Source organism: Salmo trutta, chromosome 1, assembly GCF_901001165.1.
Source record: "Salmo trutta chromosome 1, fSalTru1.1, whole genome shotgun sequence".
NCBI lineage: Eukaryota > Metazoa > Chordata > Actinopteri > Salmoniformes > Salmonidae > Salmo > Salmo trutta.
Genome location: NC_042957.1, coordinates 34,968,513 through 34,994,787, shown reverse-complemented (window position 1 = coordinate 34,994,787; position 26,275 = coordinate 34,968,513). Strand labels below are relative to the sequence as shown.

Here is a 26,275-nt window from a genome sequence, read left to right as displayed (position 1 = left end):
GATCTCCAGCCTTGTCCTCGTCAACCCTCACACCTCTGTTAACGAGAGAATCACTGGCATGATGTCAGCTAGTCCTTTTGTGGCAGGGCTGAAATGCAGTGGAAATGTTTTGTTGGGATTCAGTTCATTTGCATGGCAAAGAGGGACTTTGCAATTCATCTGATCACTCATCATAACATTCTGGAGTATATGCAAATTGCCATCATACAAACTGAGGCAGCAGACTTCGTGAAAATTAATATTTGTGTCATTCTCAAAACCTTTGGCCACGACTGTATGATGTCTGTATAAGAGTAAGACTATAATGTGTGATGTCCAAATAAATAATAACTCCGCCAATTTGCATGGATGAGTGTCTGTGTGTGTAACATGTATTGAGTATAGCCTTAATATTCATGATGATAATTGTAATCCATATCGTATCACCGTCATAGTTGCATCATAATTACCTTAAACATCATTGAAAAACACATCCTAGCATTTCCATAGCAATTGACGTTTCACATGATCATGAAAGAGACCTTGCATTACTATAGAGACGGCTTCACTATAGTACAAATGTATTCCGTACAATATGTTATTATTCCCCAATGCCCCTATTCTGATATCTTCCCCTTGCTTGTTGTAAACATTTATAAACTTGTAGACAAATACATAAAAAAGATAGACAAACAATAAACACATTCAATTATAAAACAGTTCTCGGCAATGGAGAGAGAGGGAGAGAAGAGAAAAGAGAAAAAGAGAGTGAGAGAAGAGAGCGAGATCAGGTGTGTGTGTGTATGTATAAGTCCGTATGTGTAAGTGAGCATGTAATTGAGTACGTGTGTGTTCATATCCACTTCATGATGTTCAGATATTTTTACAGTTCCCAGGTTTTCGTAACCTATAGTCCCTGTAGAATGTAGTACAGCCATGGTGTTATGGAGCTGTCTCGGAATAGCTGTCCATCTACAAAGAGACTGTCCACAATGAGAAAGGCACGCTTACCCTTCTCCCTTTGTACTGGATACAGTCTCTTACGACGACGTTCGTTTATCTCCCATGGAAATTGGTCATTGAGACTGAATTTGGTCCCTTTAAGCTCCCTTCCCCTGCTTTTGATCAGCTCCTTTTGTTGGTAGTGTTCAAATTTTGCGATGATCGGTCAGGGACCGATCATGTTTGCATAATTAATACCAAAGCAAATTAATATCCATGTGTCCTATCTGTGCTTGGAGTTTAAAACAGTTAACCCCAACTAAGGTAGCAGTGTTATTAACATTTTTATCGAAACATGTTTTCGGAATGTTATTAAATAACCTATCATTTCTGTTCTCAGAACGTTAATAAAACCTCCCAGGAAATCTTTCAGGGAATCATAGTAAAATGTTCTCAGAACCTCCCTTTAACCTAAAAATTAACGTTCCCAGAACAGGCAAAATGTTCACTTCCGTTCTCAAAATGTTTTACCGGTCAGGAAACGTATAGCTTTGTTCCCAGAACCAAAAACGTACGTTCCCACAACTTCCAAGTAACCAAATGTGCTAGCTGGGCTATTCCCTAAATAGTGCACTACTTTTGACCAGGGCCTTATGGGCTCTGGTTAAATGTAGTGCACTACTTAGGGAATTGGGTGCCATTTGGGACACACCCTGAGTTACTGCGCTGTTTTGTTTTGCCTGTGTTTTAACCAGGCAGGTGTACTGTAGCTGTAGCATGCTTACCTTTCCTCCCTTGAGGCCAGGGTCTGGAGGACGAATCCGACATGCCCAAACACGTGTCTACAGGCATGGACAGGGGCCGCTGTTTACCTGTAAAGTAGAGTTCAAATGTTCTGTAATTACTACTTATGCCAATATCGATCTCATCAATCTTTCTGAATGGGGGTGCAGGAATTGTTTCTGCTTATATTTTCCAACATTTTAGTAGGCTATTTGTTAGTCAACTATATTTAGATACAGGCAGCTTCTCTTCTGTCATTATGTGTTGCCCTAGAAGACTAAATAAACACTTGCTCACCAGAATAATGTCATAAATGATAGAATGAATGCATCAATCTAGTTAACATCGGTATAGTTCTCTCTGTCATCTCTGCTTCTTTCACCTAGCAAAGACATTTAGGGACCGGGGAGAAAATGTAATAACCCCTCAAAGTATGTTCTGTGCAAAATTTGGCATCAGATTGACTGGTCGTAAGGAAATAGAAAGCTGTGAAAAAGACCCAGCATGTTTCTGATAAGATTTCTGAAATACTATCAGCTTTTATGATGCTGATAAAGATAGCATCTCTACAGATGGTCCCTAACTGCGCTTTCACATTCTCTCAAGATCCTGAAAAAGACTATGTGAGAGGTTATAGACCTACAGTCAGTGTCCAGATTTCACTTTCCATTTAACTTAACAGTAGGCTACAGTTCCCTTGATGTGTCATAAGCCTATTTGAAGTCCCAGTCATATGACTGTCCCGAGTGGCGCAGTGGTCTAAGGCACTGCATCACAGTGCTTGAGGTGTCACCACAGACCCGGGTTTGATCCCAGGCTGTGTCGCAGCTGACCGTGACCGGGAGACCCATGAGGCGATGCACAATTGGCTCTGGGGAGGGTTTGGCAGGCCGGGATGTCCATGTCCTTATGCATGTGGGCCGGGGGCAGACACGCTGACTTCGGTCGCCAGCTGTACAGTGTTTCCTCCGACACATTGGTGCTTCCGGGTTAAGCGAGCAGTGTGGCTTGGTAGGGTGTGTTTCGGAGGACGCATGGGTCCGTACGGGAGTTGCAGCGATGGGACAAGACCGTAACTACCGATTGGATATCATGAAAACATATCTATAAAATGTGTATAGCGCCTCACAATCATCACACAGAACATAGGCACTGCTGTCTTCCTCTTTTACCACTTTCCCAAATCCTCCATTCTCTTTGTTTTCAACTCTCCATTTCACGGCTTTTCTCTTATTGAATTAAACTCCGACATTGTCATTTTTGCCTCAGTGGATCGACATAACTTTTTCTTTCAGTTCCCAAAAGCTTATGGCGATTGGCGTGTAGGCTATTTGGTGCCCGTAAAGCTAGGCATACGCACTATTGCCAGATAGCCCCAAAATAATGAAAGAAAAACCTCAATGTAGCCTATAGATATAAATTGCACCGCTACCCACCCGCCCGTCCTTCATCCACACAATATTTCATGACCCTAAACCCACCCGCAGATATAACCGTTGGGACTGCAAGTTATGAGTCAACCTACACGTCACTAGTTCCCACAACTTCCAAGGAACCAAATGTGCTAGCTGGGGTGCTTGTTTGTGTGTGCTTGTGCGTGCGAGCGTGCATGTGTGTCTGTTATGGTACTGACCCCTTGTGGAGGTCCGTTGTCTCAGGCGGGCTACTGGGGCTGGTTGGATGTTGGACTCAGGGGGAGGACAGACTTTAATCTTGTTGTCGTAATCTGCGATGGTGAAGCGTCGTCTACCCTCATCCAGGAAGGAGTTAGGAGACTGAGAACCCTTTGGTCTCAGTTGGACCTTCACACTCACTTTAGGCTTCCCATCCCTTAGATGAGTGGCATATGAGGTGGAAAAGAAGGGAAATGTCAAGGTCAGCTAACAGAGCACTAATATGAATTCTAGAGGAGGCTGGTGAGAGGAGCTATTTATTCAATTCCAGCCATTACAATGAGCCCGTCCTCCTATAGCTCCTCTCACCAGTCTCCTGTGATAAATTCAATGATGGGTACAAAGACAGAGAGACAGACAGACTGAATAAGTGACTGACTGACTCAGACACTCACCGTGGGGTGTATGGGACAGTGGGGGGAGGAGGGATAAACAGGTCCAGATGGGTCTGCTTCTCTTTCTTCATGAGGGCTTCAGAGGGGGCATGTTTTGGAGACTGAACCTTGGGCATACCGGGGGCACTCTAATACACAAAGCAACAAAATACTTGTTTTTAGAAGAAAGATCTGACAAAAATGTTGTCATATAAAGTCACTGATAACCTGGGCAGAGATATGTGTTAAATGTGTGAGGCAGCTTAGCTGTTAAAACCAGAGAGCCTTCTCTACAAGTGCACTGTATCAGCTAAATGAAACAATACCATTATGTAATATGCCGTTATTTCTAATTAAGCTAACTTTTGTTTGGTAAATCCACCAATAGTGGCCTGGTTTAGTATGACTGTGAGGACCTGAGACCTGGCGTGGACACACTACACTTAGCAGACGACTTATTACACAACAAGGGTATTTTCTTTATCTTTAATTCCTTCCTGCCCACTTCATAGGTTCTCAGCTCGTTCCCAAGGCCCAATATTGTCCCTAACGCAGGAATAAAGTCCTTTTTAGATTACTGTAATTACATAAACAGATCTAAAAGGCTTTACAGGGTGTTTGTCTCTCTCAAAACCAATGTGTGACCTTTGTTAGGTCTGGGCGGAGTGTAGCCTCTAACGGTGAACTAAGAGACGAGGTGTAGACAGTCAGGGATTGGTAAGACTCTTAGACTAGAGATCTCTCTGGACTCGAAGATTAGAGGGTATTCAGGGCACCACTGACTCAGCCCACAACTGACATTTAAGCACTATGCAATCTATTTAAAACACACATCCTGAACACAGCCTATTAGGTCACATTAGACCCATTGTCTCTGTGAACATGAGTCACGTTCAAAACATGTCTGACATCAGTACATGCTCAGACTTTGTGCTATTCTTGTTCTTTTCTTTTTTAAGAAAGAGGGGAAGAAGGGATTCATTGTTCACCCTTACAACCCACCCAGTCGAAGACGCAGCCTGGTTGGCTGAGGAACTGAGGAATCGGTCCTCTCTTATCAAACCCCACCAAAAAGAAACAGCTTTGGGACACCAAACACACACATTTCACACCTATGATGGCAGATGAAAATACATCCAGAATTGATTCAACACTAGGATATCAACGGGGGATAAGGGGAGATGGTCTACCTGCCTTACAGGTGTTCTTCAATCAACTGTGTGTGTGTGATGGGGCTCTACCTGCACCAGGGGGGGCCTCCAGCGCATGTTCTTCAGGGGGGCCGGGGTGAAGCTACAGGTACCCGAGGGCCTCTTCTTCACCACCAGACTAACGCCTGCGGTGTCCGCCTTCAGCTTACCCACCAGGTTCTTCAGCTGCCAGCCCACCTGGAGACACCAAAGACAGACAGATAGGACAGCTCGTCAGACACAGCCAGCATCACAACCCTCATCATAACCAACATCATCACAACTATCAACAAACCCCATCAACAACCCATTTCCATTAGCGACTGTACTCTCACGCTGCAATGAAACGAGCTGATCGTCTGCCTTGCTTTCTTGTCGGGCAAGATTAAACAAAAAAACAGAGATCTCTCTCTGCCCTGGGTAAGTGGTACAATTGATAAATAGGGGGTAGCGAAGAAGAACCACCTACCACTGTCTGCTTGTTGACCTGGATGACCTCGTCTCCAGCATGGATCCTGTGTGTTCTGTCTGCCGGAGACTGGAGGACAGAGGGTGATAGATAGAGGATGAGCATATAAACATCACAGGAGTTCATTCACCCTGACTGGATCCCTCCAGACCGTCTTGGACTACTACTGTCAGAATGGATGGGATACTCACATGTTCTGTGGTTCCAGTGATGACGTGAAGCCCATCGTAGGTGGATTTGATATACATCCCCTGAGAAGATCCAGGACAACATAAGGAAGAAGCAATCGATCTCGGAGACTGAGATATCAAACAGTACATCTAGCTTGGGCTGATCATGTAAGATCCCTATGGGCCCTGGTCAAAAGTAGTGCACTATATAGGGCATATGGCGCCACTTTGGACGCATGCTAACTCTTCTCACCAGTCCTTCTCCAGGTCTGATGTTGGTGATGTGGACCTCCTCCAGACAGGCCATCTGACTCTTCTGAGGGTCGGAGGTCATCCTCATTGTCTGCTCGCAGATCACGTTCAGAGCCACAGACTGGAATGGAACATATAACAGAAAGCACTCAGCTACAATGTCTCATAACACCAATAGATTTCACTGGATTGGGAAATAACCATGGTTGTTGTAATCTCGTTCACAAGACACTGCCTCCCAATGTATGCGCAATTAGCCTGGGGACAAGGTTACGGTCCTTGTAAAGAGCTATTTTGGTGAGGACTTCGGTGTGGTGGATCTCTGGTGTGTGGTCATTCATGGAGCTAAAATTCAGGAGAGGGGAGGGACAGACTGTAGTCACACACGTCCTGACTGGATTGGCTAACGGCTGATAATTACTGGGTTTCTTTCAAAAGGCATTTAAGCATGGCCTCGTGCTTGTATCTCTGCACACTGCCCTCATTGAATTGAAAATGATCATTTTTCACAAGGTATGTGGCACATTCTTTTGCTTTGGATTCGTCTTCTGATAAAAACGGGTCGTAGGAACTTCAATTGCACCACAAGGTGTCCTGATCTCGTCAGATGGGTAGGGTCTCCGACAAGGCATGATGCCATAACGCTGTCATTACTTGGTGTGCGAGGCTGTAGTTCGGACCGTCAAAACAAAGGGAGCTGTTTGTTCCTGGAGAACTCTACAGAACACTGAGGCCTGACACAGACCACGGAAGTCTGACAACGACTTGCATAAGCATTGTACAACTTGGCAGTAAACAGCCTAGCATGAGAGGCTGAGGTGATACATCGGGTCAGGCTCTGAGGGAAACTGCAGATAATCCAAAATAATATTATCGGCTAGTTAATGAAGTTTTTAGCTGACTGTGTGAACGAACGGCCCCTTTGGCAGTGTTATCTAACACAGGATGTGGAAACAGGGCTTCTGTGGACCATCACGGAACTGGGATGCCTCCTAAATGGCACCCTATTCTCTATGTAGTGCATTACTTTTGCCCAGGGCTTATAGGGTCAAAAATAGTGCACTATATAGGGAATAGGGTGTCATTTGTATAAATAAAGCCCTACACCCATACGGGAACACAGCACACAAAACAAGGATGACTGTAAAAGGGAAGTGCGTGTTTGTTTGTGTATGTGTGTTTGTATGTGTGTGTGCTTCCCTACAAGAATAGTAAACAAACAAAAATTTTACCAATTGGGGACATTTTCATATTCCCCACAAGGTCAAATGCTATTTCTAGGCGGTTTAGGGTTAAGGTTAGAACTAGCGTTTGGGTTAGAATTAGGTTTAGGGTTAGGAGATAGGGTTAGTTTTAGGGTTAGAGGCTAATGTTAGGTTAGGTTTTGGGGTTAAGGTTAGGTTTAGGGTAAGGGTTAGAGTTAGGTTTAGGATTAGGGGTTAGGGAAAATAGGATTTTAAATGGGACTGAATTGTGTCCCCACAAGGTTAGTTATACAAGACTGTGTGTGTGTGTGTGTGTGTGTGTGTGTGTGTGTGTGTGTGTGTGTGTGTGTGTGTGTGTGTGTGTGTGTGTGTGTGTGTGTGTGTGTGTGTGTGTGTGTGTGTGTGTGGGTGCGTGCGTGCGCATATGTACATGCATGCCTGTGGGTACTGTATGCGTGAGTGTGCTTCCTTGTGTGTATGCCTGTGTGTATATCTGTGTGTGTTGAGTTTATTTTGAAGCTCCAGGGCTGAACCGGTAAACAGAGTCCAAACCAGAGATAAAAAGAGGAACCATTACTTACTACTTGTAGTATCTTCTCCTCCATCTCATAAACTGTGCAGTCCTGCAAATTAAGGACAGAAGTATATGTGAGAAGATGTTACAGTCAAAACACTCCAAGCTACACAATACCAGTGGTGGACAAATATTTGTGAAATAAAACACTGGGGAGTGAACGCAAACAGGAATGCAAAAGTTGCACAAATATACAGGATGATGGTTCTTGTGGGCACTTAAATAACATCTCCCTAGAAACAGTGTGACAAGATGATTGCATGACAGTTCCTAACTATGGGGAGTAGTGAGGACACTGCTCCGACTCTGTATCCTATTCCCTATTTAGTGCGCTACTTTTAACCAGGACCCTATGAGCCCTGGTCAAGGGTAGTACACTAAACAGTGAAAGGGGTGCCATTTGGGACACAACCACTATCCTTCACTATGGGTTTTGTGGAGGACGGCAAAATTGGGCTACTAAGCACGTTTTGATCTTTCCTCCTTCCACGTGCTGCTGGTGGAGGTCTTCAGTGGAAACATATGTGCTTTAAACTGTCAGTGGTCCTGCTCTTATTGCATCCTGTGGTGTGTGTCTGAATGGGGCACACCTTCAGCTAAGACTTCCTATTTGAACTCCACCTGAATGTGTAATAGAACCAATTAAGTAGCCTCTCATGCAGGGTTTTTAAGGTCTCCTTTCACAGACGTTATTGTAAGATGGGCTAACTTTGAAACCACAGAGAATTTTCTCAGAGATGTTTTGCTTTTACATGACTTAAAAAAGCTGCCATTTTTGGTTCGCAGAATGTTCATGAGAGAGGCCCGGTGTGTATTTCGGTGTTGACTAGCAGCATGAAAGAAATTTACTGAGGGGGCAAGATCCATCATGCTAATTTCTCAAACCCACAAAAGTTGTTACGTTATAGTCTCCCCAAAGTCCTATGAAACCTCATGAGAGTGAATAGTGATGATTAGAGAACGAACCTTCTGAACGGTGGAGGTGAGCTCCAGACACAGCTGGATGATCCGGTTCTTAGTGGAGGTGAAGTCACTGATCCCTGTCAAAGGAGTCCTGTCATAGACACAAACCAGAGGAGAGACATGAGTCGGTCACCTCCATAAAACACACCACAGTTAGGGCTTTTACGATGGCCTTATTACATGACCGCAGTCAAATTCCACGTGACCGTTTAGTAACGGTAATTAGGCTTCTCCAAGCTCTGATGCTGCTGCTGGTCATTAGTAGCCTACCAAACTTGCTAACTGCCTGGTACTCAGCACTCTATTGTCCCTCTAATCACCTGACATCAATGCATTTGTTTTCAATCAATCCATCAGCTTTATATAGACTAGGCCTACTATATTTATTTAATCAACTTTCCTAATTGCTTTACTTTACAACAGGAGTATAGTCTACCTGGCTGGCATGAAAATGAACCATGGGAAAAGGATCCTCCATTCGCTATATAAGTGCATCAACGACATGTATTTTTTCCCCCTGCCCCTGTTTCCAGACAGGTGCATGATAATGGTCCATTCTAGATCAAAACCAATTGCACACATACATTTATATTATTTAGTATTTGTAAAGGCAAAATTACATTAAGAATAGTCTGATGGGTGACAATATTAGCCTATCGCTTGTGAATGATGTATTCTCACTTGTGAATGATGCCCAGCTTGTGCAGTAAATCAACAACAAAAGACTTAAGCACATTAATCAGCTTAGAGCCTAAGAGACAATTTATGGGGTTTTTTTCTCTCCCCAATTGGTAGTAGTTACAGTCTTGTCTCATTGCTGCAACTCCCGTACGGACTCGGGAGAGGCGAAGGTCAAGAGCCAACCCAACCTAGCCGCACTGCTTCTTGACACAATGCACATCCAACCCGGAAGCCAGCCGCACCAATGTGTCGGAGGAAACACCGTACACCTGGCGACCGTGTCAGCGTGCACTGCGCCCGGCTCGACACAGGAGTCGCTAGTGTGCGATGAGACAAGGACATCCCTGCCGGCCAAGCCCTCCCTAACCCGGACGACACTGGGCCAATTGTGCGCCGCCCCATGGGCCTCTCGGTCGCAACTGGCTGCGGCAGAGCCTGGGCTCAAACCCAGAATCTCTGGTGGCACAGCTAGCACTGCAGTGCCTTAGACCACTGCGCCACCCGGGAGGCCTGACAATTTATGCTTGATCCGAAAATGCTGTCAGATTTTCACCATAAAAAGGCACCTTTATAATAAAGTATTACATGCAAAATCACATTTCTGGTCACTTTTGAGAACAGTGTTTTCCCGCTAATTGATTGCATTTTGGAACATAGGCGCTTATAGCCTACAGCCATGTGTGCATTTCTGCGCTTATAATGTGAAGAAATAGCCTAATAGTTTATCAACCTTTTAAGCTAAACGTTCTGATCTGTTGCATCAGCCTCATTACTTTAAAACATTTTGATGTGAGTGGTTGTATTAATTTGGGATCTATCCCATCCCACAACTGTCCCAGACATTGTTTGAAATATTTAATTCTTGCACAGAAGGACAAGTTGACCTATGGGGGATAGTGGGTTGTCATAGGCTAGTGCGTTTGCTGTTCGTAAGGCCTACTCATCTTGTTGACTGACAGAAAGTAGGCTAGATGTGGACAGCTCTTCTAACATCTTCAATATGCACCTCGGAATTTGGAGAGAGCTATATGAGTGAGAGGTGCTTCGGGGCACGGCAGCCGGAAGAAGGGAATTATAATTATTATATTCAGCCCACGGGCACAACGGCCATTTTAGCCGCAAAATACATTTTACATTTTAGTCATTTAGCAGACGCTATTATCCAGAGCGACTTACAGTAGTGAATGCATACATTTCATACATTTCTTTTCTCTGTACTGGTCCCCCACGGGAATCAAACCCACAACCCTGGCGTTGCAAACACCATGCTCTACCAACTGAGCCACACGGGACATGGGACATGAGTTTTTTATGGGGCATTACGGTCAGACAAGGAGGATGCCGCCGGGAAATTCAGGAAATTCAAGGCCTGATGAGAATATTATCAAGTGCTTGTCAAATGGTGAATGAGACACTGATGAAATGTGCAGCCTGCAAAAGAAACAAAGCAGATCTTATGCCTTTCATGTGACTTTTTTCAAATCATAATTAGAGTCACATCATTCAGCCTTGGAATGTTTTAAAATGTGTTAACATATAGCCCAAAGTTTGTATCACAATTAAGTTGCATAAATAACTCTAAATGAAGCATATAGGAGGACCTGTTACTTTAACCGCTCAACACAGAGTAACCGCATGTGCGCACTTCCCTGGAAATCTTTTGGAGAAAATATCCTTTCTATTTTATTCAACTTTGTTCAATTGTATTCTTCATTCTATTAAAATAATAAAAAAATTATACCACGGAATTCTAAGCCAATTTTGTCTGCTAAATGAACTAGTGTAGCCCACAGCCATATGGCATAGCAATATCAGGGCCTAACATAAGGACAACTCAGAGTACGCTGTTCTGTTCATCTGAAATAGAATACATTTTCTTCATATCATTTTTTTTTTTAGACCTATCTAAAATAAACAATGGATTTATGGTGAAGGTGTAGGTTACGTTACATGGATTTATTAGACTTTTTAAAATGTAGATGTTCCAAAGGTCTGCATCAGTGGCTTGTAGGCTGTGTGTTGAAGCCAGGAGATGCTAAATGTGTTTATGTTAATTTACGGTCAATTACAGTGAGACCTGCAGTTATTTGCTTGACAATCTCCGGCTGAAAACATTTCATGACAGCCAAAGCCCTAACCACAGTCAAACACAACACAGTAAACTCACTCCACTTAAACAAGTAATACAGGAATCCTCTCAATGCGTGTACAAACATAACAATGTCAGCCAAACCAGAGAAGAGACAGGATGGTTACAGACAATAAAGTAAACAATGCAAATAGTATAGTAACACCCAACAGTAGGTGTTACAAACACGGCTAACAATACCAGGTGCAAATCTGGAAGTGGATATGAGAATTCTATATAATGTATCTGTATAATCGTTCATGAGTGTTGCTATGTAACAGGTGCATGAAAAAGCATTTAAAAAACAACAACAACCCAGGTATGTGATTGATTTGCAATTATTGTTGTTGATCTGATGAGAAGTGTTGTTACTCGTCATGTACGTAGGCTGCTCTACGCACCCTCGCATGTTTTGAGGGGTTACTGATCATAACTGCTGTGATCTGTCAATACAGATGTCTTATTTCGCAGCTCCAGATCCTCTGGAGTGTGTCTCAAGCTGATACAAGCACAGGAAATATACCTGATGTCGACCCTGCATTACTTCACTTGGAGACTCTGTCTGTTTTGACTAGCAGACAGTAAAAAGCTTCCTCAAGTCAGGACTTTAACAAGATAACATGTACGTTAACATAGGCGCCACTTAAGAGCCTAATAGAACGCATTCCTTCCAGGTGAAATGCTAAGCGTGTCTGTGTGTGTGTGTGCATATGCATGTGTGTTGCGTCTACCTGTCCAGCCAGGCCAGCAGACTCTTGGCGGCTCCGATGAGCTCCACCACGGCAGTGAGGAAGTCGTTGGGGGGTTTGTGGGAGTTTTTCCTCTCGTACGACGGATTCTTCCTGCGCTCAGACGCCGAGTTCTGGAGGTTGTTGGACGCCGCTCTCATACGACCCACCAGAGTCTTCAGGTTGTCTGTCTCCACCCCGTAGTTCTGAAAGAATGTTCTTAGTTTTAATGACGGTGATATGTGGTCGTATTGTTCACCCTAATTGAGTCCCTCTGGATAAGAGCATCTGCTAAATGACTAAAATGTCATGTAAAATGTGTGGTAATATTCTCATAACACAACAATCATAGATAAAAAAAATACACTCAGGTATTTTGATTCAGTTTACGCATAGTCGCATAGCAAAACTGTCATTAGCATGATGATCATTTGTGCTGTTATCAATTCCGTGCAAAACCACATGGCTTGGGTTCAGCCAACATAAACCGTGTCCCAAATGGCACCCTATTCCATCTATAGTGCACTACTCTTGGCCAGAGTCTCATCCCAGCAAACCAGGTTGCGGCAAATATTCTTACAGCAAAAAAAACTGTCCATTCGTGCTGATGATTATAGAATGTTTGCATAAAACCTTCGTCTGATGTTGCAGGAACGTTCCCAGAACACATTATGTCTGTTCTTTAAAGATTCCCTGAATGTTTATTTACGTTGTGGGAACAGTCTGGCGGGAACATTGTGGGGACATCACGAAAGATATGTTCCCAAAACACAAAACGGTCCAGTGGTGTGGATGATTTTACAATGTTTAATTATTTGAAGTAGTGCACTATAGACAGAATAGCGTGCCATTCCAAACTGATAAGTCCTCCTACATTCCTCAGGACCGGTCACCATGGCAGCCTGTGCATGACCCATCATCTGACTACAACATATTCCCCACTATGTCTACCTCAATTACCTCAAATCACCAGTGTGTTCTGTGAGAAAGTGTGTGTGTGTGTGTGAGTGTGTGAACAAGGAAAAGATTAAAATAAATAGAAAGAATGATGATCGACCCTTCCACCGACAATATACTTAAACGCTTGTTACACCGTTTGAACTTCCAGGATGTTATGATGTCTAAACACAGCTCTAAGGATTTATAGCAGGCTAACACCTGAAGATCACTGGCCCTGCACCACAGCTGTGGTAGACAGAGCTAAAACGGCCTTATTTAAGTGCAAAGAATTATAGGATGGGAGAGACCAACAGCCAGTCATCGAGGTCTGATTGAGATCAAACGCTCCGATCTCTGATAATCATTAACATGATCACCAAACACACACACGCACGCGCACACGCACGCGCGCGCACACACACACACACACACACACACACACACACAGACACACACACACACACACAGTACACACATACAAGCCTCCAGCTAAACAGCTGTTCAGCGCGTTTGTTTCTATCCTGAAGCATAGACGCAATGAAAACATCTGCAGCCAACGGACTGCCTGTTCCCGTCCAGGCACTGAAGAGGGGAAAAAGGGAGAGGGAAATAAGCTAGGAAGAGAGCGCGTGAGAGAGGGAGGAAAAGGAGAAAGTGTTCTGTCGACTCTGAGATGTACAGCGGTTCTGATGAATGGGACACCGTTGGAGAGGAGGTCTGCGTCCCAGATGGCATTCTATTCCCTAGTGGGCTACTTTTGACTCGGGCTCTGGTCAAAGGTAGTGCTCTATGTAGCGAATAGGGTGCCATTTTGGATGCAGTGGAGAGGTGAGGCTGGGGATGGAGCAAATGATCTGACACCACCGGACGGAAACCGCAGGAACAATGCTGTAATGGCTTTTCCTGAAAGGGGTGTGTGTGTGTGTGTGTGTGTGTGTGTGCGAGACAGGTGGGGGGTGAGGTCACATCTGTTTCCTGAGCACCAGGAGATTTCTCCCTGAGAAAATAAAGCTCTGCCCAGAGAGTCCCATGTTGCATCCCAAATAGAACCTTATTCCCTTTGTAGTGCACCACTTTTTATTTACCAGGGCCCATAGGATGACGGTCAAAAGTAATGCGCTATGTAGGGAATAGGGTGCCATTTGGGATGCAAACCCACCAAGCAAGCCCTCTCTCTTACTTCTATATAATGGGCGGACAATATCTATTCCATCTTACGTTGGACATGTTCAAGATCCCAGTTCATTTCCTCACCAAGCCTCTCTTAAAAGATAACAGGATCTGGCACACTACCACCAAAGCATTTCACCCATCTTATGGATCACAGATGGACCATGAGGCCACAAAATGGGATCTGGCACTGCAGAATTCTGGGGGATTGATGGGACCAAACAAAAATGTACAGTAAGGTAAACGTATTGAACTGTAGGCTCATTGAACAATTAAGGGCTGAAATAGCAGCACTAAAGAAAACACTGGACTAGCACACTGTAATCCAGCTGTTAGAGAGACACACACACCTTCTTTGTGGCCATTGTTTGTGTTCATAATTGACAGTCACTCTTCTGTTCCGGCCCCAGTCAGTTGCCCTGTGCCAGTCGGTTACTCTCTGTCCTACTATTGAGTTAGTAAATTCTCACACTAGGAGGTATCAGGCCCCATTCTCTAGCCTGTGGGCCAGACCTATTCACCCAGACTTCACAATGAAGTAAAGCACTGATTATACTGTACTCTCCTTTTTCAATTCCCCACAGAGGGGCACTGTATCGCACACTACACACTGAATCTAGTTCAGAGAATGAAGCACTAGCATACAGCACATTGTTTTCTAGCCTGGTCAGGGCAGATCTGTTTGTGTATAGCCAATAGGAGTTGACAAGATAGCGCAAACAGATCTGGGGCGACCAGGCTAACACACCACTTTCCATCCGGGCCTGAAAATCCAACCCAACACAGTGTATAATTCTTACATCAGCACACTGAGAGAGATAGAGAGAGATAGAGAGGTGGGGCGGAGAGAGAGGGGTGAATAAAGAGAGAGGGATGGGATGGAGAGAGAGAGACAGAGACAGAGAGAGGAGGAGAGAGACACTTTCTTTGTGGGCATTGTTTGTGTTCATAATTGACAGTCACCATCCCTTTTCTGTTCTGGAACCAGTCATTTGCCCAGGGAGGGTAGAGAAAGAGAGAGAGAAGGGGTTATGAGAGAGAGGGGGATAGAGAGAACGCGTGTGTGCGTGGTGCAGAGAGAGAGACAGAGAGAACGATGGAGAAAGAGAGAGGGAGGGAGGGAAAATAGAGAGAAAATAATGGAGAGAAAGAGAGAGAGCGAGAAAGAGAGAGTGAGAGGGATAGAGAGAGAGAGCGGGAGAGAGACAGGGGGAGGTGGGGCAGAGAGAGAGAGAGATATGGAGAAAGAAATATTAAGGGAGAGAGTGAGCGAGCGAGAGAGAGAGAGGCATCTGACCGGACATTCCTCCCTAATCCCTGTTTCCTGGCCAATGCCAGCTTCTCTCATTTATGGGCCGCTTAGACTCGCTCAAGCTGAGCTGACTGCTGGCTAGATAACTACCCCTCTGCCTGAGGGCACAACAAGGGGTTTGTTTGCTTTTGTTTACTGTTTATTCAAGACCCCTCGAAAACAAGATGATATTTCAAGTTACCCCCCTAAAAATGTCAAGCCAGCCACTTGATACCGAGGCTGTGGCATAATCCACTAACCAACTCACTATTAGTATTTTAAATATACTATCGTATGCACCAGAAGCAACGCCTTGACTCAGTAGGACTACCTACTGCACAATCACGACCACTTCACCTACTGCACAAACGACCACTTCACCAGAGTCATCCGAGTAGCATGAATGTTATCACACTGGAATTTGACCCTTCGTTCTAATTCCCACTTAACTTTTAGAGTGATTTATAGATTATTGCACTGCCATTTGGGACATGGTAATGGACATTTGACGCGATCAAACCATGATCAAACTACGCGATGCGCAGATATCGGATGCTTGGATATGAAGCTTGTTGATAGTTTGAGCATCTGCAGATCTTACACAGGATACGCCTAGGGGACTATCCAAAGGGTGACTAAACGTTATCCTCTGATTGGATATTGGATATTTTAGACCACTAACCAGAGCACAGAGCAGGTCGACAGCCTCCAGCACCAGTTCCTGGTGTCCGATCCTGGTCACCCCCAGCTCTAGCAGGTCCTGGTGGGAGATCTTCAACAGCTGCTCCCCGTCAATCTTCTCCCGCTCAAAGTATGGGACATACTGCTGTAGGCTGTCGTCCAGGCCTGGGAAAGAGAGATGGAGACGGATTGTGACAGAGATACCACACACGTGTCGAAGAAGTAAACATTGGTAGTGAGTCAATACAAGTCCGCCACTCAGGCATTTCTCAGGACAGCACTGTCTCGCAAGAACCGGAATGAAACTGATCTCTGACCACCGTTGATCACACATCTAGCCACCCAGAATTCCACACATTGCACATAGCAGCGGTTATGACCAGTGGCTATTCGATCACATAGTGTGCTCTCATCTGTTGTTCAGACCTTCTGGCCCAAACGGCATCAGCAACTGGTCCCCAGAATGGACATGCTTGTTGTAAATAGTCAACAGAAAAGCAACTGTCGCCATATGTTGCCATTAAATTCCATGGCTCATGTTGGCTTGGAATGCCGTGCTACATGACAGATGGCTCACTCTGACACTATGTCCCAAATGGCACCGTATTCCCTATGTAGTGCACTACTTTTGACCAGGGGTATATTCATTACACTGATTCCATGGACGCAACCAGAACAAAACGGGGCAGGACCTAGATGAATTTGTCCAATAGAAACACTAGTTCAACTGTTTGGACTAATGATTACACCCCAGGGCCACAGAGCTCTGGTATAAAAAAAAATTAGTGCACTATGTAGGGAATAGGGTGCCATTTGGGCCACAGACGCAGAGTTTACAGAGACACCTCTTAACTAGCCATTAATGTGTTGCCTCCTGCCACCTTTGTGTTAGCACAAGCTAATGACTGTATGTTGTTACACTAATATACTCTGGTTAATCTGTACACAATCAAAGTAATGTTTCTAAGTGTTTTGACCTTTTGTGGGGATAGAGTTTGTAAATATTAGATTAAATGCACATTCTAAATGCTTGGACAATTTAATTAGCCCTGTGCCAAAGGGTGGAGATGTAGGTGGGACAGGAGTATGAGATCTTGTTGACCACTTTCTAGTGATAGGGATTGAGGGAGAAGAAAACCCTTGGTGGATACTTAAAGAAATCAAAGGATGACAGTGAGAGAGGAAAGGAGTTCCAGGAGGGCAAAGGGAAAGCAAGATGCCAGGCCAATTCGGAATTTAATTCAATTCAAACCATGAATTTGAATTGGCCACACCCCATAGAAAGTAGAATTTGCCCCATAGAACCAACTTCTCTGGTTTTAAATGGCCTATGTGGCATCGACATGAGTCAGAAACATTCATTCTAGTGTCGAAGTTGACTTCAAAGTTTAAGTAGGATCATTTTGGTCATAAAGTCAGTCTCGTTCAAAACAGAGTAAGTGAGTTCATCACGACTTACTGGAGGGTTGGTTATGGATTATGATTATGCTCACTTGCCCAGTGCACACTAACATGAGAAAAAGCAGCCAGAACGTCCAGACAGTGAGACAGACCTGCCCATTATCCAGCGCCTCAGACTTGTTTGCTTAAGACAACTCATTTGCATGTATCTTGAGTCACGAGCCACAACCTGATTTGTAACATGAAACACTGCCAGACAGATGCACACTCTGGTAATAGATAGTGAGAAAGTTGTAAAATACAAAACAGCATCGAAGCACACTTCACCACTCGCCAGTGACTTGATAAACTGATTGTAGACTGGCTGCTCAATGTGCCTGCTAGCAACTTTTTACCAGTTGTAGATAGGCAATTTAGATTGTGATTCTGGAGACAAATGTTTCCAACCCTTTTCCCATAAAACATTAACGCGCTAGAAATGATATAACAGCGACAAGGCACTGTAAAATAACGTTTGGCACACTAGAGGATTTAGTTAAATTCGCTCAGACGTGGTTTAAAGTAAACTGCATTCTAACGTTGACTTTTGTTACGGGGAAACCGTGTCCAGCGAAGGTTTTTACGCATGCTCGGTTCTTGGGTCTCGAGCGCTGCGCGAGTGGAAATATGATGGGGAAAAAGTCCACAATAAAACTGACATTAAATGTGGAGAATGATACATTTGCATCAGTTGGCCATCAAGTAGGCTATTCATTTCTATGCCATTGCAGGTTACTGTAGCCTACCATTGGATACAATATGTTGAAATGACGATATCGCTGGAGTCATTGCAAATCAATTTGTGGCATTTGTGTAGCCTACCTGTGTTGCCTAACTTCAGTGTATTGTTGTAGCTTTGTGTTATTATGCAATTATTAATGGCCATGTTTGGTTAATTACATTGGAAGTTATCAATTGGGATCATGGTCACAGATCTATCGCAAATGTATTATTCTCCACATTTGATGTCAATTTCACTGTGGACTTTTCCCAGAAATTAGATGTTAACCTATCAGGGGCTATAGGGGACTAGCTCAGCAAACCATGGAAAAATTGAATTGCAATTATAAACCGAGATTTTAGTCAGTAGCCTATGCCTATTGAAATAACAAATTCATCTCACAAATAGGCCATTTATAACCGTTTGTTGTCTTAACATCTGGCACATAATAACTTCACAGTTGCCAGAAAATAGCCTAACAATATTTTTTTTGATGTTCGTCCAAGTGTTTTTTTAATTATTATTATTTAGTTATTTTATTTTTTAGAGGGTGAAAAAAGTTTCTCCAAGTGTTTCTTGTACAGAGATTTAGAGATCTGCTGTCCAACTTTCATCACACAAACTCCTGTCGGATTTATCTATAGTTATGCACATGTGCAAAAAACACTGATTTATTTACAATTATAAACTGGATGGTTTGATCCCTGAAAGCTGATTGGTTGAAAGCCATGGTATATCAGACTGTGTACATGGGTATGACCATTTTTTTTATTTTTTTACTGTTCTAATTAAGTTGGTAACCAACCAGTTGCAATAAGTGGAGAAAATGACATTTTCCTCCTCCAAAACATGTTTCCAAGACATTTGACCAAGGTCATTAATTCCATCAACTTGGGTGTACTGACCGTGTTGACTGTTCACTTTGGGTCTGTTTTGAAGAAAGTTTGATTGATGTTTGGGTTTCTTGGTCTGAGGGTACATATGTTTCCCATAAGGGTCGTGATTAAGGGATAACTAGCGTGTAGGATAACATTTCAGATACCTGATGAGGGCAGTAATCTCTCTGAACAGCCAGAGACCACCAGCCAATGTCATGCTACACAGCCCATCACCTGCTATTGATAACACACAATGCTCTTACATTTGTCTGTTGTTACTGGATAGAGCTAGGGATGTGTTATAGAGCTGAACTGTAGACATGTTAGCCGCATCCCAAATGGCACCCTATTCCCTTTAGAGTGATGAGAGCCCATCAAAAGGAATGCTCTATATAGGGAATAGTGTGCCATTTGGGATGCAGCCAACAGGCTAACATGTCCTTAGTTCAGCTCTATAACACATCCCTAGCTCTATCCAGTAACAACAGACAAATGTAAGAGCATTGTGTGTTATCAATAGCAGGTGATGGGCTGTGTAGCATGACATTGGCTGGTGGTCTCTGGCTGTTCAGAGAGATTACCGCCCTCATCAGGTATCTGAAACGTTATCCTACACGCTAGTTATCCCTTAATCACGACCCTTATGGGAAACATATGTACCCTCAGACCAAGAAACCCAAACATCAATCAAACTTTCTTCAAAACAGCTTTATTGACAGAATTTCAAGATTCTGCAAATGTCTCCAAGTTGAGACAGAACCTTCGGATAACTCTAATGAGAACTTGATGAGTGTCTCAGAATGTAATATCTGCCACGGTCGTCATAATAGATGGACCAAGGCGCAGCGGGTATGTGAATGCTCATTTTTATTAATCCAAAACAAACGACAAAACAGTCTTGTAGGCTCACACAGCAATACAAGAAACAATCTCCCACAAACCCCAAAACAAACATACTCCTAATTATAGGACCTTCAATCAGAGGCAACGATAGACAGCTGCCTCCAACTGAAGGCCCCAACACCAATTAGCAAAACATAGAAATACAAACGACTAGACAGAACATAGAAATACACTAACATAGAACAATAACCAAAAAACCCCGGAATACATAAATCTAACACCCCTCTACATACACAACCACCCCAAACCATATAAAACAAATACCCCCTGCCACGTCCTGACCAAACTCAAATAACAAATAACCCCTTTACTGGTCAGGACGTGACAATATCATTTCTTCCCCACACCAGGAATACAAAAGATCGATTATGCTTATCTGACAGATAAGGTTTTTAATAGTCACGTTTAATACAGTAGCACTGATATAAAGGAGTCTTCAACAATACACTCAACTGTGTATGATAAAGAAAATAGACCCTTACAGCACTAACAATGAAAGCAAACATCACCCATACGGTCTCTATGAGTATTGACATTTGATCACCTGATTAGGGGATTTCTGCAAAGAAAAAGGGGGTTACTGAGAACATCATTGAGGTCAGTAAACTCTTGTAAAGGGCTCAGGCTGCAATCGCATTCCACAGAAATATCCAGTTAATCATTTTTCAGAAAGATAAAAACAAACAAAACCCATGTAGCTTCATCCAGAACTTTGGTGATTTCCTCCTCAAGTGTGTCACTTTCCTTGTAAGGTAAACCATCAATTCAAAAGGATTTATATACCTTGATGTGTTGTGAGTTCAAATGTTTTAACCAAGTACGGCGTGGTTAATTGTGTGTTCATTAATAGAGTCGATTGATGCACCGGTGCGTCACAAGGTGACGTCATTTTGAAGATTGACTAGCTCCCTGTGTGTTTATGCTAGAGACTGCACCTCAATCCCCTCTTTCTGCCAATATAAAGCGCCTAATCCGTAACATGGGGCTTGTGAAAGCGACCTTTTTTCTACGCACGAGAGGATACAGACAAGAGCATCGTCAATGTTCTGCTCTACGACGCACGCAAGCTTCAGCGGAGAACAAGCTGTGGCTCAGGTGACCGAGGTCCCTGATGATATACTTGGCATTCTTGTAGGTGTCCTGGAGGGCAGGCAGTATGCACCCAAAGGGGCATTCAGCTAAGGGTCGGTGGCGAAGGAGCTGTCGTCTGGGCCAGCAACCTTGCGAGGGGTTAACACGTTTGAATGACTTACATGCATCCTCCGTGGAGACCGTCAGCACGTAGCCCTCGTTGACCTCAGAGGCTCTCCTCAGCAGCTCAGAGTCGTTCTGCTTGAACCGTGAGAAAAAGGTGTTTAGCTCGTCCGGCAGGGCGGCGTTGGTGTCCACGACGTGGCTGGCTTTCTTTTAGTAATCCGCGATCGTTATAAGCCCCTGCCACATATGACTCGTATCTGACCCCCTGAATTGCTTCTCCACTTTGTCCCTATACTTGTGTTTTGCCATCTTGATTGATCTGCCTAGGTCATGTTTGTACTGTTTAACCATGCTATTGTCGCCGGTCACCTTGCCATGTTCATAAGCGGCATCTTTCTCCTTTAGTTTCCCTGCCATCATCCACAGTTTTTTATTCGGTATCACATAATCTATGATTTATTTTTATAAATCCGGTGACTGCGTATGAATTGATTTTATCCCGAGAGGCGACCTGGAACATATTCAAGTCCAAGTGATCAAAACAGTCGTACAGACCTGAATACCGAAACTTCCCTATTGAGTCTTTGTTTGTAGGCGGGAAGGAGCAAAATGGAATCATGGTCAGATTTGCCAAGAGGAGGACGGGAGATGGCTTTATACCTGTGTCGAAAAGACATGTAGCAGTGGTCCAGCATAGAATCTCCGCGAATTGGAGAGTCAATGTGTTCATAGTAATTCAGGAGCACTGTAGGTTTGGCAGATTGGACATTATACTGAACTGAAGTAAAAGCGGCCTCTGGCTTGTTCATCACAGCACACAAAAGGCATGTGTTGTGCTGGCTGGGTTAGACAGTGCATGAATGAGTGGAGTTTGGACCTGCATTCCAGAGGCAGAATGTTTACTTCACCCCTCACAATAGAACATGGGTGGTGGTGGTCATGAATCGAAAGGAAGAGAGAGTGGTTCGAAAGCATTGAAACTATTCATAGACTCAACGCTGTCTCTGCCACTCCCATCCATCTCTCTCACACACTGGCCATTCAGACGGGGAACGAAAGAGGAAACACAGGAACACACCTTATCTCAAACAAAGGATTTCCTTGACCAGACAAAACAATTGTGCTGAACTTAAACAAAATACTGTGTTGTTGTGTGTGTGCGTATTCTGGGAAAAATCCAGAATTGGTACAATAGTAGCCTATCCTGTGATCTTTGAATGTATGGAGTTAAGCACAACTGGTGGCAGTGCCTAGTCTTCACAGATCTCTCCATAACTTTGGGGACCAGCAAAGGGTTAATTCATGGCTCTGGGTAGCAGGGTTAATTCATAGAATTTTTGCTCCCATGGAAACACTTCTGACAGACATGAACTGGATGGAGACAATGAAGAGAAAGTTTCCAGGCCCTGCTATTCTGAGAAGTTATTAGACACAATAGTGAGTCATGATAGTGATAATAATATTAAATGAGTAACAGCCCCTATCTATGTTCCCACGGGTGATAGTGTACGTCAGAGAAACTAGTGGTAACATGTAGGCTAAACCAGGATGTGCTGATCTGGATGAGTCAGTTCAGGCCCCCATTAGTGTGTATTGTGTAGTGGTAATGTTGTGGCCAACCATTAGGGTGTACTGTGTAGTGGTAATGTTGTGACCAATCATTAGGGTGTACTGTGTAGTGATAATGTTGTGGCCAACCATTAGGGTGTACTGTGTAGTGATAATGTTGTGGCCAACCATTAGGGTGCACTGTGTAGTGATAATGTGGTGGCCAACCATTAGGGTGTACTGTGTAGTGATAATGTTGTGGCCAACCATTAGGGTGTACTGTGTAGTGATAATGTGGTGGCCAACCATTAGGGTGTACTGTGTAGTGATAATGTTGTGGCCAACCATTAGGGTGTACTGTGTAGTGATAATGTGGTGGCCAAACATTAGGGTGTACTGTGTAGTGATAATGTTGTGGCCAATCATTAGTGTGTACTGTATAGTGATAATGTTGTGGCCAATCATTGCTGTGTACTGTATAGGGATAATGTTGTGGGCAATCATTGGTGTGTACTGTATAGTGATAATGTTGTGGCCAATCATTGGTGTGTACTGTATAGTGATAATGTTGTGGCCAATCATTGGTGTGTACTGTATAGTGATAATGTTGTGGGCAATCATTGGTGTGCACTGTATAGTGATAATGTTGTGGCCAATCATTGGTGTGTACTGCATAGTGATAATGTTGTGGCCAATCATTGGTGTGTACTGTATAGTGATAATGTTGTGGCCAATCATTGGTGTGTACTGTATAGTGATAATGTTGTGGCCAATCATTGGTGTGTACTGTATAGTGATAATGTTGTGGCCAATCATTGGTGTGTACTGCATAGTGATAATGTTGTGGCCAATCATTGGTGTGCACTGTATAGTGATAACGCATCGTATCAAGACCTGTAGGCTTTCGTAAGCGTCCTTCCAATAACTCATTCAGAACACCTGCTAAATGCAGCTGCCTGTCCTAGCCTGCCAATCTTCATTGTTTCAATCAAAATACACTGATGAAGCGCTGGTGTCGTGCCATTAATCAGTTTAAACTACAAGTCCGTATAGGTTTATTGTTCACATAAATCAGTCATTGGGGGGCTGGTCACACATAAATGCAACAAGCAAGTATATGTACAGTACCAGTCAAAGGTTTGGACACACCTACTCATTCAAGGGTGTTTCTTTATTTTTTACTAGTTCTACATTGTAGAATATGACCTTCATGGTCGAATTGCTGCAAAGAAACCACTACTAAAGGACACCAATATGAAGAAGAGACTTGCTTGGGCCAAGAAACACGAGCAATGGACATTAGACAGTTGGTGAGCACTTGTTTTTCCTTCACTCTGCGGTCCAACTTATCCCCAACCATCTCAATTGGGTTGAGGTTGTGTGATTGTGGAGGCCAGTCATCTGATGCAGCACTCCATCACTCTCCTTCTTTGTCAAATAGCCCTTACACAGCCTGGAGGTGTGTTGGGTCATTGTCCTGTTGAAAAATAAATGATAGTCCCACTAAGCGCAAACCAGATGGGATGGCATATCACTGCAGAATGCTGTGGTAGCCATGCTAGGTAAGTGTGCCCTGAATTCTAAATAAATCACTGACAGTGTCACCAGAAAAGCAACCCCACACCATCACACCTCGTCCTCTATGCTTCACGGTGGGAACCACACATGCCAAGAACATCCGTTCATATACTCTGTGTCTCACAAAGACACAATGGTTGCAACCAACAATCTCAAATTTGGACTCACCAGACCAAAGGACAGATTTCCACTGGTCTAATGTCCATTGCTCGTGTTTCTTGGCCCAAGCAAGTCTCTTCTTCTTATTGGTGTCCTTTAGTAGTGGTTTCTTTGCAGCAATTCGACCATGAAGGCCTGATTCACACAGTCTCCTCGGAACAGTTGATGTTGAGATGTGTCTGTTACTTGAACTCTGTGAAGCATTTATTTGGTCTGCAATTTCTGAGGCTGGTAACTCTAATGAACTTATCCTCTGCAGCAGAGGTAACTCTGGGTCTTCCTTTCCTGTGGCAGTCCTCATGAGAGACAGTTTCATCATTGCGCTTGACGATTTTTGAGACTGCACTTGACATTTTCCGTATTGACTGACCTTCATGCCTTAAAGTAATGATGGACTGTCGTTTTTCTTTGGTTATTTGAGCTGTTCTTGCCATAATATGGACTTGGTCTTTTACCAAATAGGGCTATCTTCTGTATACCACCCTTACCTTGTCACAACACAACTGATTGGCTCAAACGCATTAAGAAGGAACAACATTTCACAAATGAACTTTTAACAAGGCACACCTGTTAATTGAAATGCATTCCAAGTGAATACCTCATGAGACTGGTTGAGAGAATGCCAAGAGTGTGCAAAGCTGTCATCAAGGCAAAGGGTGGCTACTTTGAAGAATCTCAAATATAAAATATATTTTGATTTGTTTAACACTTTTTGGGTTACTACATGATTCCATATGTGTTATTTCATAGTTTTGATGTCTTCTCTATTATTCTACAATGTAGAAAATAGTACAAATAAAGAAAAACCCTTGAATGAGTAGGTGTGTCCAAAATGTGGACTGGTACTGTATGTGACATGTCACCCTTTTGGACTGTGGTAGTGGGTGGGCCCGTAAAAATAGGCTTGGTTTCACTCCTGATAAGCTTAGCCAATGGCAGAGGGTGGTGAGGTGAAAGAGTCTTATGACTCAGACTGAGGTGTCGCCAAGATGAAACTTGGTATATGTCCCAAATGGCACTATATTCCCTATATAGCGCACTACTTTTGACCAGGGCTTATAGAGCTCTAATCAAAAGTGGTGCACTATATAGGGACTACGGTGCCATTTGAGATTTGCCCCAAGGAGTCGTCCTCCCTCTAAACAAGTACATAAACTGGATGCTCCTGTCCTGCGGGTGTGGAAGAACCCAAGTTTAATGCAAGACATTGTGTCATGCCAAAATGAAAGATACTAAAAGTGCAGCTACATTTTGTGTTATGGGTGGATCTAATAAAATAATATTTCAAACTTTTGCAACTTATCCGACACTTTCTTCAGTCAATAACAGAATTGGGAGTTCAATTACCTATATCTATAGTCTTAAATCTTGATTTACTATCAATCACAATCTTCCTCTGTAATCACGCCTGTCAGAAGAGCGGGGAAAAATGCGGACTTGCCTGAACACTAATGCAGTATATTTACTGCTAGTGCATATGAGTTGTGTGTTTTCAAAGTTCTTCTCATAGGGGAAGGATATACAACATAAAATGTCTTACTGTTCACAGTCAATCATTTATCTGTTATTATTATGTTATGCTCTGTTTATTTATGTGTTTATAGCTACCTAACTGCCGGAGCCAAATACCTGCAAGAGAGCTACACAAAATGATGTCTC

The 26,275-nt window shown here is 43.5% G+C and overlaps 1 protein-coding gene across 1 annotated transcript in view; it reads right to left on the bottom strand.

Moving 5' to 3' along the window:
- cnksr3 (cnksr family member 3) overlaps window positions 1–26,275 on the bottom strand; it is a 45,057-nt gene that overhangs the window by 11,733 nt on the left and 7,049 nt on the right. The window contains exons 2-12 of the mRNA XM_029754777.1: window positions 16,194–16,357; window positions 12,115–12,317; window positions 8,578–8,665; window positions 7,619–7,660; window positions 5,834–5,953; window positions 5,602–5,661; window positions 5,411–5,479; window positions 4,993–5,139; window positions 3,773–3,900; window positions 3,338–3,534; window positions 1,707–1,793 (exon numbers count right to left, since the gene is read on the bottom strand). Coding sequence (XP_029610637.1) covers window positions 1,707–1,793; window positions 3,338–3,534; window positions 3,773–3,900; window positions 4,993–5,139; window positions 5,411–5,479; window positions 5,602–5,661; window positions 5,834–5,953; window positions 7,619–7,660; window positions 8,578–8,665; window positions 12,115–12,317; window positions 16,194–16,357 — 1,305 coding nt within the window. The remainder of the gene's footprint in view (window positions 1–1,706; window positions 1,794–3,337; window positions 3,535–3,772; window positions 3,901–4,992; window positions 5,140–5,410; window positions 5,480–5,601; window positions 5,662–5,833; window positions 5,954–7,618; window positions 7,661–8,577; window positions 8,666–12,114; window positions 12,318–16,193; window positions 16,358–26,275) is intronic.